The sequence below is a fragment of the Callithrix jacchus genome, chromosome X, assembly GCF_049354715.1.
Source record: "Callithrix jacchus isolate 240 chromosome X, calJac240_pri, whole genome shotgun sequence".
Classification (NCBI taxonomy): Eukaryota; Metazoa; Chordata; class Mammalia; order Primates; family Cebidae; genus Callithrix; species Callithrix jacchus.
The window spans coordinates 69,638,127-69,662,952 of record NC_133524.1 but is presented as its reverse complement, the minus strand read 5'-3'; the positions used below and the strand labels follow the sequence as shown (position 1 = coordinate 69,662,952).

The 24,826-nt window shown below is 36.7% G+C and overlaps 1 protein-coding gene across 25 annotated transcripts in view; it reads left to right on the top strand.

Annotated features, from left to right (window-relative positions):
- Positions 1-24,826, top strand: part of HDAC8 (histone deacetylase 8) — a 272,200-nt gene that overhangs the window by 171,744 nt on the left and 75,630 nt on the right. The window contains exon 10 of one of the 25 annotated variants that reach the window (XM_078362962.1): positions 21,786-21,907. The exons of the other annotated variants lie outside the window; for them this stretch is intronic. Within the exon in view, the coding sequence (XP_078219088.1) occupies positions 21,786-21,797 (12 nt within the window). The 3' untranslated portion in view covers positions 21,798-21,907. Of the gene's footprint in view, positions 1-21,785; positions 21,908-24,826 lie in introns of those variants that run through there. 25 annotated transcript variants of the gene reach the window in all.

Here is a 24,826-nt window from a genome sequence, read left to right as displayed (position 1 = left end):
TTCTACCAGGCATTTAAAGATTAATACCAATCCTTTTCAAACTCTTCCAAATAACTGAACAAGCAGGAACACTCCCCAACTCATTCTGTGAGATCAGCATTACCATAATACCAAAACCAGAAAAAAAAATCACAAGAAACTTACAGTGCAATGTATCTTATGAATATAGACACAAAAATCCTTTAGTAAAATACTAGCAACCCAAATCCAACCACATATTAATGTCATTATACACTAGGACCAAGCGGGATTTATCTCAGGAATGCAAAGGTCATTTAACATAATAAAATCAATCAATGAAATACATCACATTAATATAACAGGAAAAAAACATTGGTTGTCTCAACAGATGCAGAAAAGACATTTGACAAAATTCAGTACCTTTTTAGAATAAAAGCAATCAAAATACTAGGAATAAAGGAAACTTAACATGAAAAAGGGCATTTATGGAAAACCTATAGCTAGTGTCATGCTCAATGGTGAATGACTGAAAACTTTTCCTCTAAGATCAAGACATGGATATTAACTTTTACCACTGCTATTTTATGTTGTACTGGAAGGTCTATCCAGAGCAACTAGACAAGAAAAAAGAATAAAAGGCATCCAAATTTGAAAGAAAGAAGTAAAACCATCCTGTAGGTTGTCTTTTTCACTTTCTTTTTATAATCGTACTTTAAGCTTTAAGTTCTGGGGTACATGTGCAGAACACGCAGAATTGTTACATAGATATACACGTGCCATGATGGTTGGCTGCATCTATCACCCAATCAGCTACATCAGGTATTTCTCCTAATGCTATCCCTCCCTTAGTCCCCCACCCATCAATAGGCCCCAGTGTGTGATGTTCCCCTCCCTGTGTTCATGTGTTCTCATTGTTCAACACCCACTTATGAGTGAGAACATGCAGTGTTTGGTTTGCTGTTCCTGTGCTAGTTTGCTGAGAATAATGGTTCCCAGCTTCATCCATGTCCCTGCAAAGGACATGAACTCATCCTTTTTTATGGCTGCCTAGTATTCCATGGTGTATATGTGCCACATTTTCTTTATCGAGTCTATCATTGATGGGCATTTGGGTTGGTTCTGAGTCTTTGCTAATGTGAAGTGCCACAATAAACATACATGTGCATGTGTCTTTGTAATAGAATGATTTGTAATCCTTTAGGCATATACCCAGTGATGGGATTGCTGGGTCAAATGCTATTCCTGGTTCTAGATCCTTGAGGAATCATCACACTGTCTTCCACAATGGTTGAACTAATTTACACTCCCACCAACAATGTAAAAGCATTCCTATTTCTCCACATCCTCTCTAGCATCTGTTGTCTCCTGACTTTCTAATGATCACCATTCTAAGTGGCATGAGATGGTATCTCAATGTGGTTTTTCACTTTCTTGATATTTTTTTTACAGCACAAACATTTTAAACTTTGATGAAATCAAATTTATCATTGGTTCACATTGTAATCAGCAGTGCTGCAGGTTACAATGTCATTATACAAAATCAGATGTGCTTCTATCCACCAATAATGAGCAATCAAAAAGAAAAATTTAAAGTAATTCCATTTATAGTAACATCCAATAGAATAAACTTAACCAAGGAGGTGAAAGACTAGTACGCTGAAAGCTACAAAACATTGCAGAAAAAAATTAAGACCTAAATAAATGGAAAGACATGTCATGTTCATGGATTGGAAGACAATATTATTAAGTTATCAGTACTACCCAAAGTAGCCTCCATATTCAATGCAATCACTATCAAAATCCCAACAGCCCTTTTGACACAAATGGAAAAATCAATTCTCAAATTCATATGGACTTGCAAGAAACCCAATAACCAAGACATTCTTGAAAAAAGACAAAAGTTAAGAGACACAATTCTAAAACGTAATATGAAGATACAGTAATCAGAATAGCATGGTGTTGGCATAAGGGTAGACATATAGACCAATAGAATAGAATTGTAAGTCCTAAAATAAATCTCTACATCTATAACCAATTGTTTTTTGACAAGGGCATCAAATCCATTCAATGGAGAAAGAATCATCTCTTCAACAAATGGTGCTTAGACAATAGGATATTCACATGCAAAAGAATTAAACTGTACCCCTGCCTCATACCATATACAAGAAATTAACTGAAAATAGATCAACAATCTACATATCAGAAGCTAAAACCATAACAGTCTTAGAAGAAAACAAAATAAACTTTTATGACCTTGAATTTGACAATGGATTCTTGGATATGACACCAAAAACAAGAGCAACAAAAGAAAGAGTAGACAAAGTAGACTTCATCAAAATTTAAAATTCTTGTGCTGTAAAAGACATAACAGGAAAGGGAAAAGACAACCTACAGAATGGGAGAAAATATTTTCAAATTATGCTTGATAAAGCTTTAATATCCATAATATATAAAGAACTTCTAAAACTCAACAACAGAAAAATGAACAACCTGTTTTAAAAATGGGCAAAGGAATTGAGTAGACATGAACAGATGCTCAACATCATTAGTCATCAGGGAAATGTAAATCTAAACCTCAATGAGATACCAGTTCACACTTACTAGGGTGGCTATAATCAAAGAAGTGAGAAATAACAATTGTTAGTGAAGATGTAGAAAAATCAGGATGTTCAAACATTGCTCTAGGCATGTAAAAATTCCACAACCACTGTGGGAAACAGTTTGGCAGTTCCTTGCAGTTAAATATCTAAATACCATATAACCCAGAAATTCCACTCCTAATTATATACCCAAAGGAATTGAAAATAGGGACTCAAACAGATATTTGTATGTTACCAGGGACTGAGAGAAAGGAATATTGGGGAGTTATTGCTTAATAAATACAGAATTTCTGTTTGGGATAACAGAAATGTGTTTTTGTGTGTGTTTTTTTATTTTTTTAACTTTTAGGTTCAGGGGTATATATGCAGGTTTCTTACATAGGTGAGGTATGTGTCACAGGGGTTTGATGTACGGATTATTTATCACCTAAGTGATAAACATAGTCCCTATAGGTAGATTTTCAATCCTCACCCTCCTCCCACCTTATACCCTCAAGTCAGCCCCGGTGTCTGTTGTTCCCTTCTTTGTGTTCATGTATACTCAATGTTTGCTTCCCACTTATAAGTAAGAGCATGCAGTATTTGGTTCCTGTATTAGTTCACTTAGGATAATGACCTCTAGCTGCATCTACATTGCTGTCAAGGACATGATCTCATCCCTTTGTATGGCTGTGTAGTATTTCATGATATATATGTACCACATTTTCTTTATTCAGTCTACTGTTGATGGGCATTTAGGTTGATTCCATGTCTTTGCTATTATAAATAGTGCTGTGATGAATGTACACGTTTGTGTCTTTAAGGAAGAATTATTTCTATTCCTTTGAGTATATACCCAATAATGGGATTGCTGGGTTGAATGGTAGTTCTCTTCCAAGTTCTTTGAGAAATCATCATACTGCTTTCCGTAATGGCTGAGCTCATTTACATTCCCACCAGCAGTGTATAAGCACTCCCTTTTCTCCACAACCTTGCCAGAATCTTTTATTTTTTGACTTTTTAGTAATAGTCATTCTGACTGGTATAGAATAGTATCTTACTGTGGTTTAGATTTGCATTTCTCTAATGATTAGTGATATGAAGCATTTTGTTCATATGTTTGTTAGCCATTAGTATGTCTTCTTTTGAAAAGTGTCTGTTCACATCTCTGCCCACTTTATAATGGGGTTGGGTGTTTTTTGCTTATTTAAGTTCCTTATAAATACATAGTTTGTAAATATTTTCTCCCATTCTGTAAATTGTCTGTTTACTCTGTTAGTTTCTATCACTGTGCAGACACTATTTAGTTTAATTAGGTTCCACTTGTCAATTTTTGTTTTCATTGCAATTGCTTTTGGCATCTTTGTCATGAAACCTTTGTGTAGGCTTATGACTAGAAGACTACTTTCTAGATTTTCTTCTAGGATGTTTACAATGTGAGTCTTACATTTAAATATTGAATTCATTTTAAGTCAATTTTTTTATATGGTGGTAGGTAGGGGTCAATTTTATTCTTCTGCAGATAGTTTTCCCAGCACCATTTATTGAATAAGATATGCTTTCCCCATTGTTTATTTTTGTCAACTTTGTAAAAAAAATTAGTTGGCTGTAGTTGTGCAGCTGTATTTCAGGGGTCTCTATTCTGCTCCATTGGTCTATATGTCTGTTTTTATACCAGTACCGTGCTATTTTGGTTACTATATCCTTGTAGTGTAGTTTGAAGTTGAATAATGTAATACCTTCAGCATTGTTCTTTTGGCTTAGGATTACTTTGGCTATTTGGGCTCCTTTTTGGATTTACATGAATTTTAGAACAGTGTTTTCCTAATTTTGTGAAAAATGACATTAGCAATTTGATAGAAATACACTGAAACAGTAAGTTATTTGGGCAGTCTGTCCATTTTAACTATTGAGTCTTCCTATTTATAAGCATGGAATGTTTTCCCATTTGTTTGTGTCATCTCTGATTTTTTTTCAGTGGTGTTTTATAATTCTCATCATAGAAATATTTCACCTCCCTGGGTAACTGTATTCCTAGATATTTTATTATTTTTGTGGCTACTGTGAATGGGATTACATTTTTTATTTGGCTGTCAACGTGGACCTGTTGGTGTCCAGAATTGCTACTGATTTTTTTATCTTAAAGTCTTGCTGACATTGTTTTTCAGATGTAGGAATTGTTGGGCAGAGACTATGATATTTTCTATGTATAGAATTATGTCGCCTGCAAACAGAGATAGTTGGATCTCCTTTCTTCCTATTTGGATTTATTTCTTTCTCTTGCCTGATTGCTCTGGCTAGGACTTCTAGTATGACGTTGAATAGGAGTGGTGAGAGTAGGCATCCTTGTCATGTTCTGGTTCTCAAGGGGAATGCTTCCAGCTTTTGCCCATAAAGTAGCATAAAAGTTCTGTAAATAAATAGTGATGATGGTTGCACAGTTTTGTGATTATAATGTCACTGAGTTGTACACTTAAAATGGTCACAGTAGCATAGTTTGTGTTTTATACATTTTATTACAATAATATTAAAACAATTAAAAATTAAAGAATAAAAATAGGCCATTTCATGGGTCATCAAACAAACCTCATCAAATTTAAAAGAAGGAAATCATACAGAATGTATTTTCTGACCAAAATAAAATCAAATAGAAAATCAATAAAAGAAAGATAACAGGATAATCGCCACTTAGAAACTAAAGAATACACTTCTAAATAATAAAGGGATCAAAGAGGAAGTCTGAAGGAAAAATTTTTTAAATATACTAAACTGAGTTAAAATGAAAAGACAGTATATCAAAATGTGTCTGAAACAGTACTGAGAGGGAAATTTATAACACTACATTTTTAATTTTAAAAAGAGTATAGTCTCAAATCAATAATTAAACTGCCACCTTAACAAAATAGAAAAAGAAGGGCAAAATAAATGAAAGCAAGTAGAAGGAAGGTAAAAATAATTTATAGAAACAAATGAGATTGAAACAGAATAATAATTAATTTAATGAAACAAGGAGTTTGTTCTTCGAAAACATCAATAAAATTAACAAATCTCTGGTAAGACTGACTAAAAAAAGAGAAGACACAAATTACCAATATCAGGAATGAAATGAGATCTTACCACAGCTTCCACAGGTATCAAAGCAATACTAACCAAGTATAGTAATCAATATACATAAACTTGCCAACTTAGTTGAAATGGACTCATTCCTCAAAAACCACAATCTACCACAACTCACCAAATATGAAATAATTTTAATGGCCCTGTATCTATTAAGGAAATTGAATTTGTAATTTAAAAACTCCTCAATAAATGAACTCTCCAAGCCTAGACGTTTTCACCAAAGAATTCTACCAAATATTTAAGGAAAAATTCACAACAATTATATACAATCTTTCAGAAACTAGAAGAGAAGGAAACACTTCCCAACTCACTTTATTAAGCTAGTATTATCCTGATACCAAAACCAGACAGACATAGTACCAAAAAAAGAAGGACCATATTTCTGCTCTCAGCTTTGCACATCTGAAAGACACAGCAGGCAGCATCTCAGGAGCATAGAAAACAGAATGGAAGAAATAAAATTGTCCTTATCTGTAAATAACATGATTGTGTATGCATAAAATATCAAGGAATGTAACAAAAACCTTCTAGAACTAATAAATAAATTCAGCAACATTGCAGGACACAATATCAACATACCAAAACCAATTCTATATACTATCAATGAACATATTTCTATGTACTATTAACAAATACATGGAAACCAAAGTTTAAAATACAAAACCATTCACAATTGGTTTTCAAAAAATGAAATACTTTTGTGTAAATCTCACAAAACATGTACTGCATGTGTATGCTGAAAACTATTACACTGATCAAAGAAATCAAATAAGATCTAAGTACAATGAGAGACCTACTATGGTCATAGATTGGAACTCAACATAGTAAAGATGTCAATTCTCTCCAAATTTATACAGGTCTAAGACAATTGCTATCAGAATTCTAGCATGATTTTTTGAAGATATAGACAAGATTATAGTAAAATTCATATGGAAAAACAAAGAAACTAGAATAGCTAAAATGATTTTGTAAAGTAAGGATAAAGCAGGAAAAATCACTCTACCAATTTTAAGAGTATATAGCTACAGTAATCAAGACTGTGTGGTATTGGCAAAGATATAGACACGTCAAAGGAACAGAAGAGAGATCCCAGAAATAGACCCACACAAATATGGCCAACTGAATTTTGACTAAGGTCCAAAAGCAATTCAATAGAAGAAAGACAGCCTTTTCAATAAATAATACTGAAGCATTTGGATATCATCAGTAAATTAGTAAATTTAGTTTAAGAGTAAGTGGAAACTTATTATATTGTTTTTGCAGCTTTTCTGTAGATGTGAACATTTTCAAAATAAAAACAATTGGGAGGAAAAGACATATAAACTATATTGTAATTACATTAATTTACAGTGGAAGATATACCTGTAAGGTAACCAAACAATAATCTGAGCTCTTCCAATTGCATTTCTTTCCCAGGATCAAGGAACCTAGAAAACTAAAACAGAAAGTCAGAAAGTTACTTGATAAGCAGGGAGGCAGAGTGAAGGAAGTGCACTGGTGAAGCCCATGCACAGAGAAATCTGCTTCATAATTGAGCCTATAGCCTAAGGACCATAATATTTGCATCCGTCATATGTATGGTCTACCAGGCTCCTTCTGCTCTTCAGCCACTGCCAAGTCGACACACCTCCCTCCCCCATTCCTCCCCACCCCTCTGCACAGTTGGAGGTGGGAGATATTGCACAGACATTAACATATGTTTACTTTTTAATTCTCCTTTTTTAAATAACTCATGCACCACCTTTCCTTAACACATTATTCTTCACACAGTTTACAGTAAAGCTGATCAGATTGCAACTTTCAAGTAAGTTCTGGTCCTACAGATACACCCTGATTATATTGGGATTTCATAAGTCTCTATCAGTAACACATCTGCAATAATGCCTTTGTGTTAGTTATTTCGCTCTAACAATCATTCTAAGCCTATCTCCAAAATCTGGGGTCACTATGCTGTAGCCTAGACTCTGACTACTCTTCTTTCCTTTGATTGTTTTGTCAAGGCCCCATCGTAGGCAGATTTTTTTTCAACATATTACTGCTTCTCTTGGTTTCTTAGCCACTGCTCTACAAATGTATTTTTACGAGCAGTATAACCCAAAGAAGGTGTAATAGATTAAATGATAAAATTACATAATATTTATGAAAGTGCTTTGAAAGTTAAAAGCACTGAGCAAATGTAGGGGGTTATTATTGCTATCATTTAATGGGTAAAGCCAGTGGCTGCTTCAGGCCAGACCTCATAGGAGAGCAATACTTGCTGATAGATAACCCAGGCCAGTCCATTCTACAATTTTGCCACTACACATTTCTCTCCCATTCTGAGTCCCATCATAGGACAAAGAGTCTCTGGAGGGTGAATCCATGCTTCCAATGTCACAGAGACTGACTTATAAAGCAGACCTCAAGAAGGTGATTTATTATGAGCAATATTATATTAGTCCATTCTCCCACTGTTATAAGGACATACCCAAGACTGGGTAATATATGAAGGAAAGAGGTTTAATTTACTCAGTTCCCCAGGGCTTGGGAGACCTCAGAAAACTTACAATCATGATGGAAGGAAAAGCAAACACATCCTCCTTCATATGGTTACAGGAAGGGGAAGAATGAGCAAAGGCGGGAGAAAGCCCCTTATAAAACCATCAGATCTCAGCCAGGCATGGTTGGCTTATGCCTGTAATTCCAGCATTTTGGGAGGCTGAGGCAGGCGGACCATGAGGTGAGAAGTTCAAGACCAGCCTGGCCAACATGGTGAAACCCCGTCTCTACTAAAAATACAAAAATTAGCTGGGCGTGGTAGCACACACCTGTAATCCCAGCTACTGGGGAGGCTGAGGCAGGAGAATTGCTTGAACCCAGAAGGTGGAGTTTGCAGTCAGCTGAGATCATGCCACTGCACTCCAGCCTGGGCAACAGGGAGACTCTGTCTCAAAAAAAAAAAAAAAAAAAAAAAAACCATCAGATCTCGTAATAACTCACTATCAGGAGAATAGCATGGAGGTAACCGCCCCATGATTAAATTACCTCCCACCAGGTCCCTCCCATGACACATGGGGATTATGGGAACTACAATTCAGGATGAAATTTGGGTGGAGAAACATCCAAACCATATCAAATATATTTGGCAGAACAAAGCTTTCGTTATCTGCATAAGGCCTTCCTGGCTGGCAAGTCATTCCAGTCAAGAAACCAGTTACAGACCAGAAGGCTGCTTGGTAAGCACTCAATTAAAACAAAAGGAGTTGGATGTTCTCCAAAGATTTTTTTAAAAATCAAACCTATATACCTGATAAACTTGCTCTCCTCCATACTAAGAATAGCTCTGACTAAAGTAGCGAAGAAGTCGTCATCTAGAAATAGACAAACCTCTCCATGGTCATTCCTAAAGACACACTGACATATTTTTTCTTCTCTCCGCATTTCACTTTGCCTATCATCTAAAGCATCTATCTGTACAGGGTTACCTCTAGACAGTCATGTTACAATTTCCCACATTATAGTTTATTTTAACATTTTTAACAATTTAGTGTGATCTTTTCTCGACACCTTAATATCTCTATTTCCCAATATACAATGGGTACCATGGCAGGCAGGACCCATTGTTCTCCACTTAAAATTTGCTCATCCAATGTTGCTAAGAATAAATTTATGGTTCATTTCTTAAACTTATTCACCGATTTCCCCCATCTCATAAAAAGCCAAAGTACATTCTAAGTGCACTATCCTACGGCACTACCCAAAGTGCCTGTAAGATATGACCAAAACCAAGTCTGTTGCTTTAGTGCAGAAGTGTGGGCATCTGAAGGCAGAAAAAAGATATCTATAAGCTTGTACCCAGTACCAATTGTTTGGGAACTAGAAATCTAGGCTGCTAAACTTCAAGCAGAAGTGAGAATGTTGAAGCTTATGAAAGAAAGTGACTCAATAAAATGTATATATAGAGAGCCTGGCACACAGTATACCCTCAATAACCATTTTTAATAAGAAATGAGCAAAGTATCCAAGGTCTCCCAAATAGTGAGTAACAGAGTCAAAACTTCCAAGCCCAGTTGTTTCCCCTCTAACATGGTGCCTTAAAAAGTCATCTTTAAAAATACTTTGCTTTCCATCCTTCTCTTAAGAAGTTTTTAAGAAGAGAATAAACTATCTGTGCTCTCATTTCATTGTGGACCGAAACTTGTTGACTTCAGAGCGAAAATAACTTTTCCTTGAGCCTTCCCTAAACCTCTTCCTCTGAACACCCAGCGCCATTTCTTAGAGCCATTTGTTTGATTAAATTCTGTCTTTTATTATCATTTGTACAACCTTATCCAGTATTTCTAGTTTCTTGAATATAAATTCTTAAAGTGTAAATTTATTCGTAATTATATTCCCCACAATGAGTTCCCAGCATAGAGCCTAGCATATAGGAAACGCTCTACAAATTTCTGATGAATTGAATTGAATTCCATTGGCCCCAGTTTTGGCAATTGTCTCTGATTTGGAGCATGAGTCCTCTTACTGTCTGCAATCACTGTTAATATTTTATACTATAAGCTGAGTGAAACTAATATGCTATTCTCAAAATTCAGTCAGATACTTTTTAAAATTTCTTTTCCTTGTGTTTATTCATTACTCCATTTCTAGTCAACTCTGCATCCATTGCCCTTTTCATTCATTTATTCATTTATTTATTCATAAATGTTTGTTGGCCTCTCACTATGCACAAGATACTGGCAATACAACAGTACACAGATGGTCTCTCCTTTTTAGAATTTGTGATCTAATGGGAGATTAACACTAAACACACAATAAAATAATTACATATTGTGATAAATGCTAAGAAAACAAACAGATGATAAAGAGGTCAGGACATCCCCCTCTGAGGGTGTCAACTCTAGGTCAGAAGTAAAAAAGACGTAAAGAACTCTGCCAAACAAAGAGCTGCATTCCAGGCGGAGGGAACAGCATTTGAAAAGGTAGGAAAGAGCTGACCACACTCCAGGAAAAGCAAAAATGCCAGTGTGACTAGAGCATATTGAGTGAGAGAAGAGTGAGGTGGGAAAGGGTCAGAGAGGTAGGCAAGAGCCTCATGATGTGGGATCCATGTAGGCCAGAGCATGAATTAACTCTAAGTGCAGCAGCAGCCAAAGAGTTTTTAAGCAGAGGAGTAATATAATCTAATTTGGCCCTGGACTAGGGTAGTGGCGAGGAAGGTGGAGAGAGTTATTCAAGAAATATTTCTGCAGTAGAATTGACAGCTTTGTGGCTCTTCTGAATGTGGAACCTCTGTTTTACTAATTAGGAAACTAAGGCACAGAGAGGCCAGGCTAGTAACAGGTCATTTTTGTATTGTAATTGAACCCTGATTTCCTAACCACTGATTTCATCTTCTCTCTCTGCACCTACTCAACTTTGTATAATCTTCAGCAATTCTCACTACTTTTGTGTCTTCTCCCATATGGGATCATCCATCAAGTCTAACCTGGTCCTTTTGTACACCTCCCTAAATCTGCCTCTGCTTGCCATGCCCAGTCTGCTCTGGGTTATTGTGACTGCTTTCTGCCTGGTCTCATTGCCTCCTTCCAGCTTTGCAGAACAGGTCATTTTTTGTGGCTTCACTTTAACAGTGTTTCCAATAACCCTCCAGCAACTCTTTATTCATTAAAATGATATCCAGACTTAGACAGTGGCTTCATAGCACTTCCTAAGCTAGCTCCACCCAGTCCTTCCTGTTTGCCCTTGTATCCCATTGTTCCCACTGTAACCTAGCCCACACCTTCAATCTTTAGCCTTTGTAGCTCAATAAAGTCAGAGCTACCCCTGCCATCTCAGAGTTTAGGCCAGTTGCTTTGTGCTTAAATTCTGTCTCTTCTTCTGATCCTTCTAATTGACTAGCACAGTTAGATATTTGTCCTGAATCATATTATTTATGAATTCATTGTTTGAACAAATAAGGATTGAATACCTCTCTTGGGCTAGGCATTGTGCTAGCCACTGGAGATGAAAAACAATCAGTAGGACTTGGTCTCTGTCCTTGAGGAGCTTACAGTCTCATAGAGGAGACAGACCTGTAACCAAATAATCACAATGCATTGTATAAAGTGTTACAGGGACTGTACACTTATAAAGAATGCTGGAGGTACATATAGAAAGTAGCCACAAATGCTATTGAGGAAATTGAGAAAGACTTCACAGAGGAAGTGGCATTTGAATTGATTAGAAGGGTTATATGTGTTTTCCAATTGAAGAAAGGAGTAAGGGCATTCTTGGAAGAAGGAACCTGTTATGTAAAAGTAATAGTTAGCATGTGTTGTTTTTTCAAGTACATGTGATAGGGCAGTAGATGTTAGAATTACAGTGATGAATTCAGTATGACTGGAGCATGGAGCAAGTGGAGAGCATATTGGAAAAATAAGGCTGGAGGGAGAGATTGCGACAAGCAGTAGGAACCCAGTAGAGATCTTTAAGAGGGAGTAACTTGATCTGTTTGGGCCCTGTGGCAGTTACAGGAAAGTTGGTAGACAGGTTGTAGGATCATAGAGGTGATTAAAATGGTCCAGTGAGAGATGAGAGCTTGAACCAATGTAAACGCAGAGGGAACAGAGAAGAGGACATCTCTAAAGTGAAACTGTCAGTGTTAGGAACCTAATTAGACATGATGGAGCAAGAGAAAGCAAAATCAAGAGATGCCTCTCAAGATTTCTGACTTAGGATACCATTAACTGGGATAGAGAACAGGAGGAAAGGAAAATACTTTGTTTCTGTTAGAGCAATTTGAATTTGAGTCACTAATATACAAGCAGAAAAGTCCAAAAGCAAACGGATGTAAAAGTGTGGTACTCAGAAGGAAGTCAGCCCACCACCCAGCATGTAGAAATTCATCCATTCTCTAATGGCTATATTTCTTCCTCTGTATTCTGAGCGTTATGCCAATTGTAGTCTTGTCTGCCCTAAAAATCAGGGATCCCCCTCAATCCCAGGCTTGAGTCCTTGCAGTGGCCTACAACACCCTACGTGATTTGGCTCCTATCACTTTTCTAACCTCATTTCCTACTGTTCTCTCCCCAACCACATGGTCCTACTTGCTATCTCTGGAATGTACCTGGCATACCCCCACTTTCATATTTTACATTGGATATTTTCTCTGCTTAGAATGATCTCCCTCTGGCCAAGTGCAGTGGCTCACCCCAGCCAGGTGCAGTGGCTCCAGCACTTTAGGAAACCAAGACGGGTAAATCACCCAAGGTCAGGAGTTTGAAACCAGCCTGGCCAACATGGTGAAACACCGTCTGTACTAAAAATACAAAAAAAATTAGCCAGGTGTGGTAATCCCAGCTGTAATCCCACACACCTGTAATCCCAGCTACTCGGGAGGCTGAGACAGGAGAATCACTTGAACCCAGGAGATAGAGGTTGCAGTGAGCTGAGATAGTGCCATTGCACTCCCACCTGGGCAACAGAATGAGACTTCCTCTCAAAAAAAAAAAAAAAGAAAGAATCCTCTTCCCCCAGATGTTTACATGAGTAAGTCCCTTCAAGTCTTTGCTCAGTTGTTGCTTTCTCAATGAGACTTATCCTAACCACCATATTTAATACCACAGCTGCCTATACTCCCTTCCCTGACCACTCCCAATCACTCTTTTTCTCTGTTTTTCAGCTATAGCACTAATGAGCTTCTAACATACTATGTAATTTACCTACTTATTATGTTTATTATTTATCAGTTCTGACCCTCCCGTAGAATGCAGGATTCTTAAGGGCAGGATTTTTTTCTCCCTTATTCACTGATATATGTTAAGCACCTAGAACAGTGCTTGGAGCATGATAAACACTCAGTATATATTTATATTGGTCAAACAAATAAATGAAGGTGTAGGTTCCCACATCATTTGCTCTCCTAAACTTTCTGCTTGCCATAGGTCTTGAAACTCTTAGAGCCAAATAAAAATATAAGAAGGGGAAATGAGAAGATAACTCAGTGCCATTGAAGCCATGGGTTTCTAATATATTAAAACAGTCTTTCTTAACTGGTCCCTTTCATGATCTGTATTAGTTTCTTATTGCTACTACAAAAAATTACCACAAACTTCGTAGCTTAAGGCAATACACATTTATTCTCTTACAGTTCTGAAGTTCATAAATCTAAAATCTGTCAGCAGACTACATTCCTTCTAGAGGCTCTATTTCCTTGTCTTTTATAGTTCCTAGAGGCCTCTTGCATTCCTTGGTTCGTGACTGCTTCTATTTTGAAACTGGACCACTCCAACTTCTCCTTCTGACACTGCACTGCATTTCTGTGTCTTTCCTGCTTCCCTACTTCCCTCATTGTTGTGGGACTTGTCCTTAGTTCAGCTAAAGATGGGGTCTTTGTCATATGGCCACAAAAGATTAGGCTCGCAGACAATATGAATGGTGAGAATAATGGGATTTATTGGGCAAAAAAGACGAAAAGCGGAACAAAGACTCAGCAGAGAGAGTGCTTCTAGTATAGGCTTCCCGCCTCACAGATTAAATCCCGTTTTCCATTCAGGAAGAATAGGGAACAGGCAAACAGCATGAACTTCTGTGGCTTCACCCCAGTGCACACTCCTCCCAGTGCGCAGGCCAGCTGGAGTTTCTCTGGGACCCCTTTTCACCTGGCTGTCTCATGAGAACCCTTGTGATTACATTGAGCTTACCCACATAATCCAGGATAACCTGCCCATCTCCAGATTCTTAACTTCATCACATCTACAGAGTCTTTTTTGCCATGTGAAGTAGCATATTCACAAATTCTGAGGATTAGGACTTGGTCATCTTTGGAGAGCCATTATTCTGTCTACCACATGGTCCTTGTAGAATTTTGACTTAAGACAAACATTGACAAAAGTTTGTTAAAGGGTATAACCTAGCTCTGAAGCCACCACATACTCTGGGGACATATATAGATTCAGATGATCTAGAGCAACACTATCCAGTAAAAATATTTTGATAATGGAACTGTTTCATATCTACACTGTCTAATACAGTAGCCACTAGCCATATGTGACTTTTGAGCACTTGAAATATGGCTAGTGAAACTAAAGAACTGAATTTTTAATGTTGTTTTACTTAAATTTAATAGCCACATGTGACTAGTGGTTACTATATTAGATAGCACAGGGCTAGGGATTGACAGCAAGGAAAGTGTTTGTCTTGGCTTTAGCTTTCAGTAGAATTAAAAACAAAACAAAAAATAATTATTGAGATTTTGTGGCACCAGCCTGCAACTAGGTTTGAAGTTGAGTATACGTTATGTGAACGGTCCAAAAAGCCACAAACCAAGAATTTTAATTTAAAGAAGACCTAGTCGTGCAAAGCATGGTGGCTCATTCCTATAATCCCAGCACTTTGGGAGGCTGAAGCAGGTGGATCGCTTGAGCCCAGGGGTTCAAGACCAGCCTGGGCAACATGGCAAAACCTCATCTCTCCAAAAAAATACAAAAATTAGCCTGGTGTAGTGACATATGCCTATTGTCCAAGCTACTCAGGAGGCTGAGGTGGAAGGATCACTTGGGCCCAGGAGGTGGAGGTTGTATTGAGCCATGATCATGGCACTGCACTCCAGCCTGGGCAACAGAAAGAGACCCTGCCTCAAAAATAAGTAGATAAATAAATAAAGTAGACCTAGTTATGTAATACCTCAAGCACCAGGAAAAATCAAATAGAAATCTTTCATGGAAAAATGTACCCCTCCCAGACCTCATGGAAGTCCCACAGAGGGTTCTGACAAAAATCACTTGACAATCAAAAATCTCAATTTATAAAAAAAAATACCAGGAAGGAGAAGTCAACAGGAAAAAAAATACAAAATATAACCAGGCTTTAGATACAGAAATTATCATACATGGAATATAAAAGTTATGCTAAATATGTTTAAAGTAATAACAGTAGAGAGCAGAGAGCAAGAGACTACCAAAAATGGCCTGGTAAATTTGAAAAAGAACTAAATGGAATACATAGAAATGAAAAATACAATAATTGACATTAAAAATCTCAATGAAGCTTTATCCATCAGTTGAAAATAAATTAGTAAATTGGAAAATGTGTCTGGAAGATGTTACACAGAATACAGCACAGAGGTACAAAGAGATGAAAAAAAGTAAGAATGGTTAAGAGACATGAACAACAGAACAAGAAGGTTCAAGATTTATCTCCTTAGAGTTCTAGAAAGAAATAATAGAATGGCTACTATTACAAAGTCAAAAAATAACAGATGGTGGTGAGGTTGCAGAGAAAAAGAAATGCTTATACACTGTTGGTGTGAGTGTAAATTAGTTCTACCATTGTGGTACACAGTGGGGCAATTCCTCAAAGACCTAAAGATAGAAATACCATTCAATGCAGCAATCCCATTACAGGTAATATATGCGAAGGAATATAAATAATTCTAAGACACATGTATGTGTATATTCATTGCAACACTGTTCACAATAGCAATGACATGGAATCAACCTAAATGCCCAGCAATGACAGAATGGATAAAGAAAATGTGGTACATGGAATACTATGCAGCTATAAAAAAATAAGAGATCATGTCCTTTGCCGGGACATGCATGGAGCTGGATGCCATTATCCTTAGCAAACTAATGCAGAAACAGAAGACCAAATACTACATGTTCTAACTTAATAAGTGGGAGCTAAGTGATGAGAATACATGGACACACAGAGAGGAGCAACACACAATGGGGCCATTCAGAGGATGGAGAATGGAGTATGGGAGGAGGGAGAGAATCAGAAAAAATAACTAATGGGTACTAGGCTTAATTACCTCTGTTGTAAAGTAATCTGTACAATGAACCCTATGACACAAGTTTACCTCAATAACAAACCTGCACTTGTACCGCTGAACTTAAAAAAAAGAAAGAGTAGAAAGAATATTCAAATAAACCATGGCCAAAACTCTTCCAGAGTTTCCAAAAACAACAATCTGTAGATTTAGCCCTAAGAAATTCCAGATAAGATTTTTAAAAAAATTAATATCCATACTCAAACTATAGAACAACAAAGACAAAAACAAAATCTTAAACTAGAAAGAGAAAACATATCATAAACAAAAAGAACAATTATCAAATTAGAACTCAGGATTAAGAAACTAACTCAGAACCAGACAACTTAATGGAAACTGAACAACTGGCTCTTAAATGTTGACTGGATAAACAATGAAATGAAGGCAGAAATAAAGATGTTCTTTGAAACCAATCAGAACAAAAACACAATGTACCAGAATCTCTGGGAGACATTTAAAGCAGTGTCTAGAGGAAACTTTATAGCAATAAATACCCACATGAGAAGCAAGGAAAGATCTAAAATCGACACCCTATCATCAAAATTGAAAGAGCTAGAGGAGCAAGATCAAAAAAACTCAAAAGCTAGCAGAAGACAAGAAATAACTAAGATCAGAGCCGAACTGAAGGAGAAAGAGACACAAAAATCCCTTCAAAAAATCAATAAATCCAGGAGCTGGTTTTTTGAAAAGACCAACAAAATAGACAGACTGCTAGCCAGATTAATAAAAAAGAAAAGAGAGAAGAATCAAATAGATGCAATAAAAAACGTAAAGGGACTATCACCACCGATTCCACAGAAATAAAAACTACCATCAGAGATTACTACAAACACCTCTATACACATAAACCAGTAAACCTGGAAGAAATGGATAAATTCCTGGACACTTGCAGCCTCCCAAGACTAAACTAGGAAGAAGTTGAAACCCTGAATAGACCAATAACAAGATCTAAAGTTGAGGCAGCAATTAATAGCCTACCAACCAAAAAAAGCCCAGATCCAGATGGGTTCACAGCCGAATTCTACCGGACATACAAAGAGGAGCTGGTACCACTCCTCCTGAAACTATTCCAAACAATCCAGAAAAAGGGAATCCTTTCCAAATTATTTTATGAGACCAACATCATTCTGATACCAAAGCCCAGCAGAGACTCAATAAGAAAAGAAAACTTCAGGCCAATATCCATGATGAACATAGATGCAAAAATCTTCAACAAAATACTGGCAAACCAATTGCAACAGCACATCAAAAAGCTTATCCATCACGATCAAGTAGGCTTCATCTGGGGATGTAAGGCTGGTTCCACATACCCAAGTCTATAAATGTAATCCACCACATAAACAGAACCAAAGACAAAAACCACATGATTATCTCGATGCAGAGAAGGCCTTCGACAAAATTCAACAGCTCTTTATACTAAAAACTCTCCATAAACAAGATATCAACAGAATGTATCTCAAAATAATAAAAGCTATTTACAACAAACCCATAGCCAATATCATACTGAATGGGCAAAAACTGGAAGCATTCCCTTTGAAAGCTGGCACTAGACAAGGATGCCCTCTCTCACCACTCCTATTCAATATAGTACTGGAAGTTCTAGGCAGAGCAATCAGGCAAGAAAAACAAATAAAGGGTATTCAAATAGGAAAGAAAAAGTCAAATTGTCTCTATTTGCAGATGACATGATTATATATTTAGAAGACCCCATTGTCTCAACTCAAAATCTCCTAAAACTCATAAGCAATTTCAGCAAAGTCTCAGGATACAAAATCAATGTGCAGCAATCACAAGCATTCTTATACACCAATAACAGACTTAAAGAGAGCCAAATCAAGAATGAACTGCCTAGACACATGCACACGAATGTTCATTGCAGCACTGTTTACAATAGCAAAGACCTGGAACCAGCTCAAATGCCCATTGACGATAGACTGGACAGGGAAAATATGGCACATATACACCATGGAATATTATGAAGCCATCAAAAATGATGAGTTTGTGTCCTTTGTAGGGACATGGACAAACCTGGACCCATCATTCTCAGCAAACTGACATGAACAGAAAATCAAACACCGCATGTTCTCACTCATAGGCGGGTGTTGAACAATGAGAACACATGGACACAGGGAGGAGAGCATCACACACTGGGGTCTGTGCAGGGGAACTAGGGGAGGGACAGCCGGGGGTATGGAGTTGTGGAGGGATAACATGGGGAGAAATGCCAGACATAGGTGATGGGGAGGAAAGCAGCAAACCACATTGCCATGTGTGTACCTATGCAACAATCTTGCATGTCCGTCACATGTACCCCAAAACCTAAAACGCAATAAAATATATATAAAAAATATTTTAAGGTTTGCTACCAATATTTTCTCACTAAATAAAGAAAATTATCCAAAAAGCAAGTTCTGAGATACAAGAAAGGACTTTGGCTAAGAAATAAAAAACAGTTAAGCATGCGAATGACATTAATAATTTCTAATTTGTGGGATTTTAAAAAAGACAAAAAACATGGAATTTAAAGGTTTTACAATAGCAAGTCGTGTTGTCATGGATTAGAGTCAAAGCATTATAAAGATTCCCATATTGTTTGAAAAGGGTGTAAATACATTAATTAACACTAAACTTTATTAAATTAATTAAGCATGTTAAAATTCCAAGGGTAACTCTAAAACAAGAGAAAAAAGAATGAGTATCTTCCAAACTACTAAAAGAGAGGAAGTGGAATGAGGAAAAATAAACCTTAATTCAAAAGAAGTCAATAAAGTAGAAAAACAGAGCACAGCAAAACATGGCAGAATGGGACATAAATCCCAATATAGGACAATAAAAATTAAATACATAGCTTTTTCTTTAAAATACACTTTTGGAAATTTTAAAAACATATTTTTAAAGGTTTTGTTGTTTATTTTATTCATTAAATTTATTATTTATATTTTTATTTCCATTTTTATTTTAGATTCAAGGGGTACATGTGCAGGTTTGTTACCTGGATATATTGCATGATGGTGAGTTTTGGGGTACAGTTGATCCCATCACCCAGATACTATGTTGTCCAGGCAGATCTTGAATTCCTGGACTCAAGTGATCCTCCCACCTTAGCCAGACAGACTCTGGCTCTGTTGCCCAGGCTGGAGTGCAGTACCATGATATCAGCTCATTGCACCCTCCATCTCCCAGGTTCAAGTGATTCTCCTGCCTCAGCCTCCTGAGTAGCTGGGATTACAGGTGCCTGCCACCACGACTGACTAATTTTTGTATTTTCAGTAAGAGACGAGGTTTCACTATGTTGTCCAAGCTGGTCTCGAACTCCTGACCTCAGATGATCCGCCCACCTCAGCCTCCCAAAGTGCCGGAATTACAGACATGAACCACTGCACCTGGCTCTCTCAGCCTTTTTAAAAAGAGATGAAATTACATAAAATAATAACAATGTATTTTTATGTTCATAACATATATAGATGTATATGTATGTATGACAATAATATCAAAAAGAGAGGAAGGCAGTGAAGCTAGGAACTAAGTCAGTATAAATATGAAGTAGATATTAATAAATTAGGATATATATTATAACCCCTAGAGGAACCACTAAGAAAATAACTCAAAAGTAAGTAATTTAAAAATTATGACTTAAAATGTTACAGAAAAGAATCCACCTAAAACAAAAGAAGATCATCAAAAAATAAAAAAGGCATGTGGCATATAGAAAACAAAAACAAAATGGAAGTATGAATCCAAACATATCAATAACAACATTAAATGATGATAGATTAAAAGTCTAATCAAAAGGTAAATATTGTCAGATGAGATTGTTTTTAAAAAAGAAAGATCCAGTAATATGTTGTCTACAGGAAACAAATTTTATGTTCAAGGTTACAAATAGGTTAAAACTAAAAGAATAAAAAATGGTATGTCATGCACTCCATAAAAATCTGGAGTTTTTTCATACCAATATGAAAAAACAGATTTTATAACAAAATTAATTATTGGAAATGAAACAAACATTTCATAATGGTAAAAGGATCAATCTGTCAGAAAGATATAACAATTTTAAATATCTATGCACCTTATGGCAAAGCCTCAAGATACATGGTGTAATAACTGACAAAATGGACACACAAAAAGGAAGAAATACACAAACAGAATATTACATTCTCCAGAATGCACCATAGATTAGGAATAAAATCATATAAAGTATATTACCTGGTCAATTTAATAAAAGTAGAAAATAACAGAAGGAAATTTGGGAAATTCACAAATATGTAGAAAACAAAATACACATCTCTAAATAACTAACGGGTCAAAGAAGAAATCACAAAGGAAATTAGAAAATACTTTGGGATTAATGAAAATGTAGAGGCAACATACCAAAGTTTATGGGATGCAGCTAAAGCAGTGCTCAGAAGGAAATTTGTAGCTATAAATGCCTGTGTTAAAAAGAAGAAAAATCTCAAATTGATAACCTTCTACTTTAAGAAACTAAGGAAAAAAAAAAAAAAAACTAAACCCAAAGCAAGCAGAAGGAGAAAATAACAGATTAGAGCAGAAATAGGGGAAACAGAAAATAGAAAAAAACAGGAAAAATCAATAAAACCAAAAGTTGGTTCTTTGACAAGATCAACAAAATTAGCAAAACTGTACATAGACTAAGAAAAAAGAGAGAAGACTCAAACTGCTAAAATCAGAAATGAAAATTACTACTGATTTTACAGAAATACAAAAGATTATAACAGAATGCTATGAACAATTGCATGTGAACAAATTACACTACCGGCATGAAATGAATAAATACCTAGAAAGACACTAAATACCAAAACTTAAGATTCAAGAAGAAAAAGAAATTCTGAATAGACCTACAATAATTAAACAAATTGGATTAGTTATTTTAAAAAAAACCTGCCACCGAGAGATGCAAATCAAAACCATATTGAGATACCATCTCACGCCAGTTAGAATGGCAATCATTAAAAAGTCTGGAGACAACAGATGCTGGAGAGGATGTGGAGAAAAAGGAACACTTTTACACTGTTGGTGGGAGTGTAAATTAGTTCAACCATTGTGGAAGACAGTGTGGCGATTCCTCAAGGCCTTAGAAATAGAAATTCCATTTGACCCAGCAATCCCATTACTGGGTATATATCCAAAGGACTATAAATCGTTCTACTATAAGGACACATGTACACGAATGTTCATTGCAGCACTGTTTACAATAGCAAAGACCTGGAATCAACCCAAATGCCCATTGATGATAGACTGGATTGGGAAAATGTGGCACATATACACCATGGAATATTATGCAGCAATCAGAAATGATGAGTTTGTGTCATTTGTAGGGACATGGATGAAGCTGGAGAACATCATTCTCAGCAAATTGACACAAGAACAGAAAATGAAACACCGCATATTCTCACTCATAGGCGGGTAATGAAAAATGGGAACACATGGACACAGGGAGGGGAGTACTAAACACTGGGGTCTATTGGGGGGAAAGGGGGATGGCCAGTGGGAGGGGGAGGTGGGGAGGGATAGCCTGGGGAGAAATGCCAAATGTGGGTGAAGGGGAGAAAGGAAGCAAAACACACTGCCATGTGTGTACCTACGCAACTGTCTTGCATGCTCTGCTCATGTACCCCAAAACCTAAAATGCAATAAAAAATTAAAAAAAATAAAATAAAATAATAACCCAAATAAAAATATGCTTCCAGAAAAAAAAAAAAAAGCCTGCCACCAAAGAAAGGCACAAGATTGGATGGCTTCACTACTTATTTCTACCAAACGTTTAAAGAAAAATCAAATGAAATTCTTCCAATTTTTTCCAAAAAGTGAAAGAGGAAGGAACACTTCCTAACAATTCTGAGGATGTTATTATTTACAGATTTCAAAATTTACTACAAAGGTACAGTAATCAAAACAGAATGGAAGATAATATTTGCAAATTATATGTAATATGGGACTTGTATCTAGAACATATAAAGAACTGTTACAACTCAAAAGAGAGATGACCCAATTTTAAAATGGGCAAGGAGCATAAATGAACATTTTTCCATGAAAGATATACAAATGACCAACAAGGTCATGAAAAGATGTTCAACATCATTAGTTATTGGAGAAATGCAATCAAAACCACAATAAAATATCACTGCAAACCCACCAGGATGGCTACAATCAAAATGACAAATAATAACAAGTGGTGGCTGGGCACAGTGGCTCACGCCTGTAATCCTAACACTTTGGGAGGTCAAGGCAGCAGATCACTTGAGCTCAGGAGTTCGAGACCAGCCTGGGCAACATGGCATAACCCCACCTTTACAAAAAATACAAAAGTTAGTTGGGCATGGTGGTGGTCACCTGTAGTCCCAGCTACTTGAGGGGCTGAGGCAGAAAAATCACTTGAACCCCAGAGGTTGAGGTTGCAGTGAGTCAAGATCGCACTGCTGCACTCCAGCCTGGGTAACAAAGTGAGGCTCTGTCTCAAAAACTAAAAATTAAAAAATAACAAGTGGTAACAAAGATGTGGGAAAACAAAACCCTCATATGCTGCCCATGGGAATGTAAAAGTACAGCTGCTTTGGAAAACAGTTTGGCAGTTCCTCAAAAGATTAAATGTAGAGTTACCTTATGACCCAGCAATTCCACTCCTAAGTATATATGCAGTGAAAACATGTTCACACAAAAATTTGTACACAAATGTTCATAGTAGCATCATTCATATTAGCTAAAAGGTACAAATAACCCAAATGTCCATCAACTGATCAATAGATAAATAAAATGTGGCATATTCATACAACAGAATATTATTTGATGGTAAACAGGAGAGAAGAAGCTAAAGACCAAATATTGTATGATTCCATTCATGTGAAATGTCTAGAATAGGCAAATCTATAGAGACAGAAAGTAGATTAGTGGCTACCTAGAGCAACATTGAGGCCAGTGAGAGGTGGGCAATGGAGAATGACTGCTAATGAGTACCGGTCTTTTTTTGGGAGAAACCAAAATATTCTAAAATTAGATTGTGCTGAGAGTTGCATAACCCTATGAATATACTAAAAGACATTGAATTGTATACTATGAATGTGTGAATTGTATGGTATGTAGATTATATCTCAACAAGGTGTTTTTCAAAGATGGTAGAGGTTTGAACTAGGATGGTATCAGTGTAGATTGTGAGAAGTGATTGGAATCTGTATATTTTGAAGGTAAGGTGAGTAGGATTTTCTCCCATATTGTGTGTGGGATGAGGAAACAAGGACTCAAAGTTTTTGTTCTGAGCAGCTGGAATGATGGCATGAGCAACTGAGAGAATACTGTGGGAGGTGCAGTTTCAGATGATAAGTTAAAGAGTTAAGTTTGGACATGTTGAGTTGGAAATGTCAAGTAGGTAGAAGGAAAAGGATAAATAAATGTGGATGGATGAATAGATTGATCCTGACAGTGAGTTAGACTAGCATTACAAAAGTGGGAGTTAATATATGAGTAGACTAAAACTATGAGTATGGATGAGATCACCAAGGGAGTATGCATAGGAAGAAAAGAGAAGATATCTAGAGACTGATCCCTAGGACAATCCAACATTAAAATGTTGGAGAAATGAGGAAGAACTAGTAAAAAAGACTGAGAGAGTAACCAATGAAGTAAGAGGAAAATTAAGAGTGTGTTATCCTCTTGTGAAGAAAGTGTTTCAAGGAAGAGGGAGTGGTCAACTGTGTCATATGCTGCTGAGAAATCAACTAAGATGAGAACTGAGAATTGACCATTGGATTTAGCTACAGTGTAGTCATGGGTGGCCTTGACAAGAGCAGTTTTAATGGAGCTAAGTGAAAAGGTCTGATTGATATACATTTAAGAAAGATGTAAAGAAATAAGTCTCGGGCCGGGCGCGGTGGCTCACGCCTGTAATCCCAGCACTTTGGGAGGCCGAGACGGGTGGATCACAAGGTCAAGAGATTGAGACCATCCAGGTCAACATGGTGAAACCCCGTCTCTACTAAAAATACAAAAAATTAGCTGGGCATGGTGGCGCATGCCTGTAATCCCAGCTACTCGGGAGGCTGAGGCAGGAGAATTGCCTGAACGAAGGAGGCGGAGGTTGCGGTGAGCCGAGATTGCACCATTGCACTCCAGCCTGGGTAACAAGAGCGAAACTCCGTCTCAAAAAAAAAAAAAGAAATAAGTCTCATTTCTATACAACAGCAATAAGAATAAAAAATGTAGTTAAAAAAAGATATTATAACAATAAAAATATAAAGTGTCTAGGAATAAATCAAACAAAAATGTGCTAGGACGAAATTATAAAACTTTACTGAAATGGAGAGGCCAGGTACAGTGGTTTCACCCCTATAGCCCAGCACTTTGGGAGGCCAAGGTGGGAGAATTA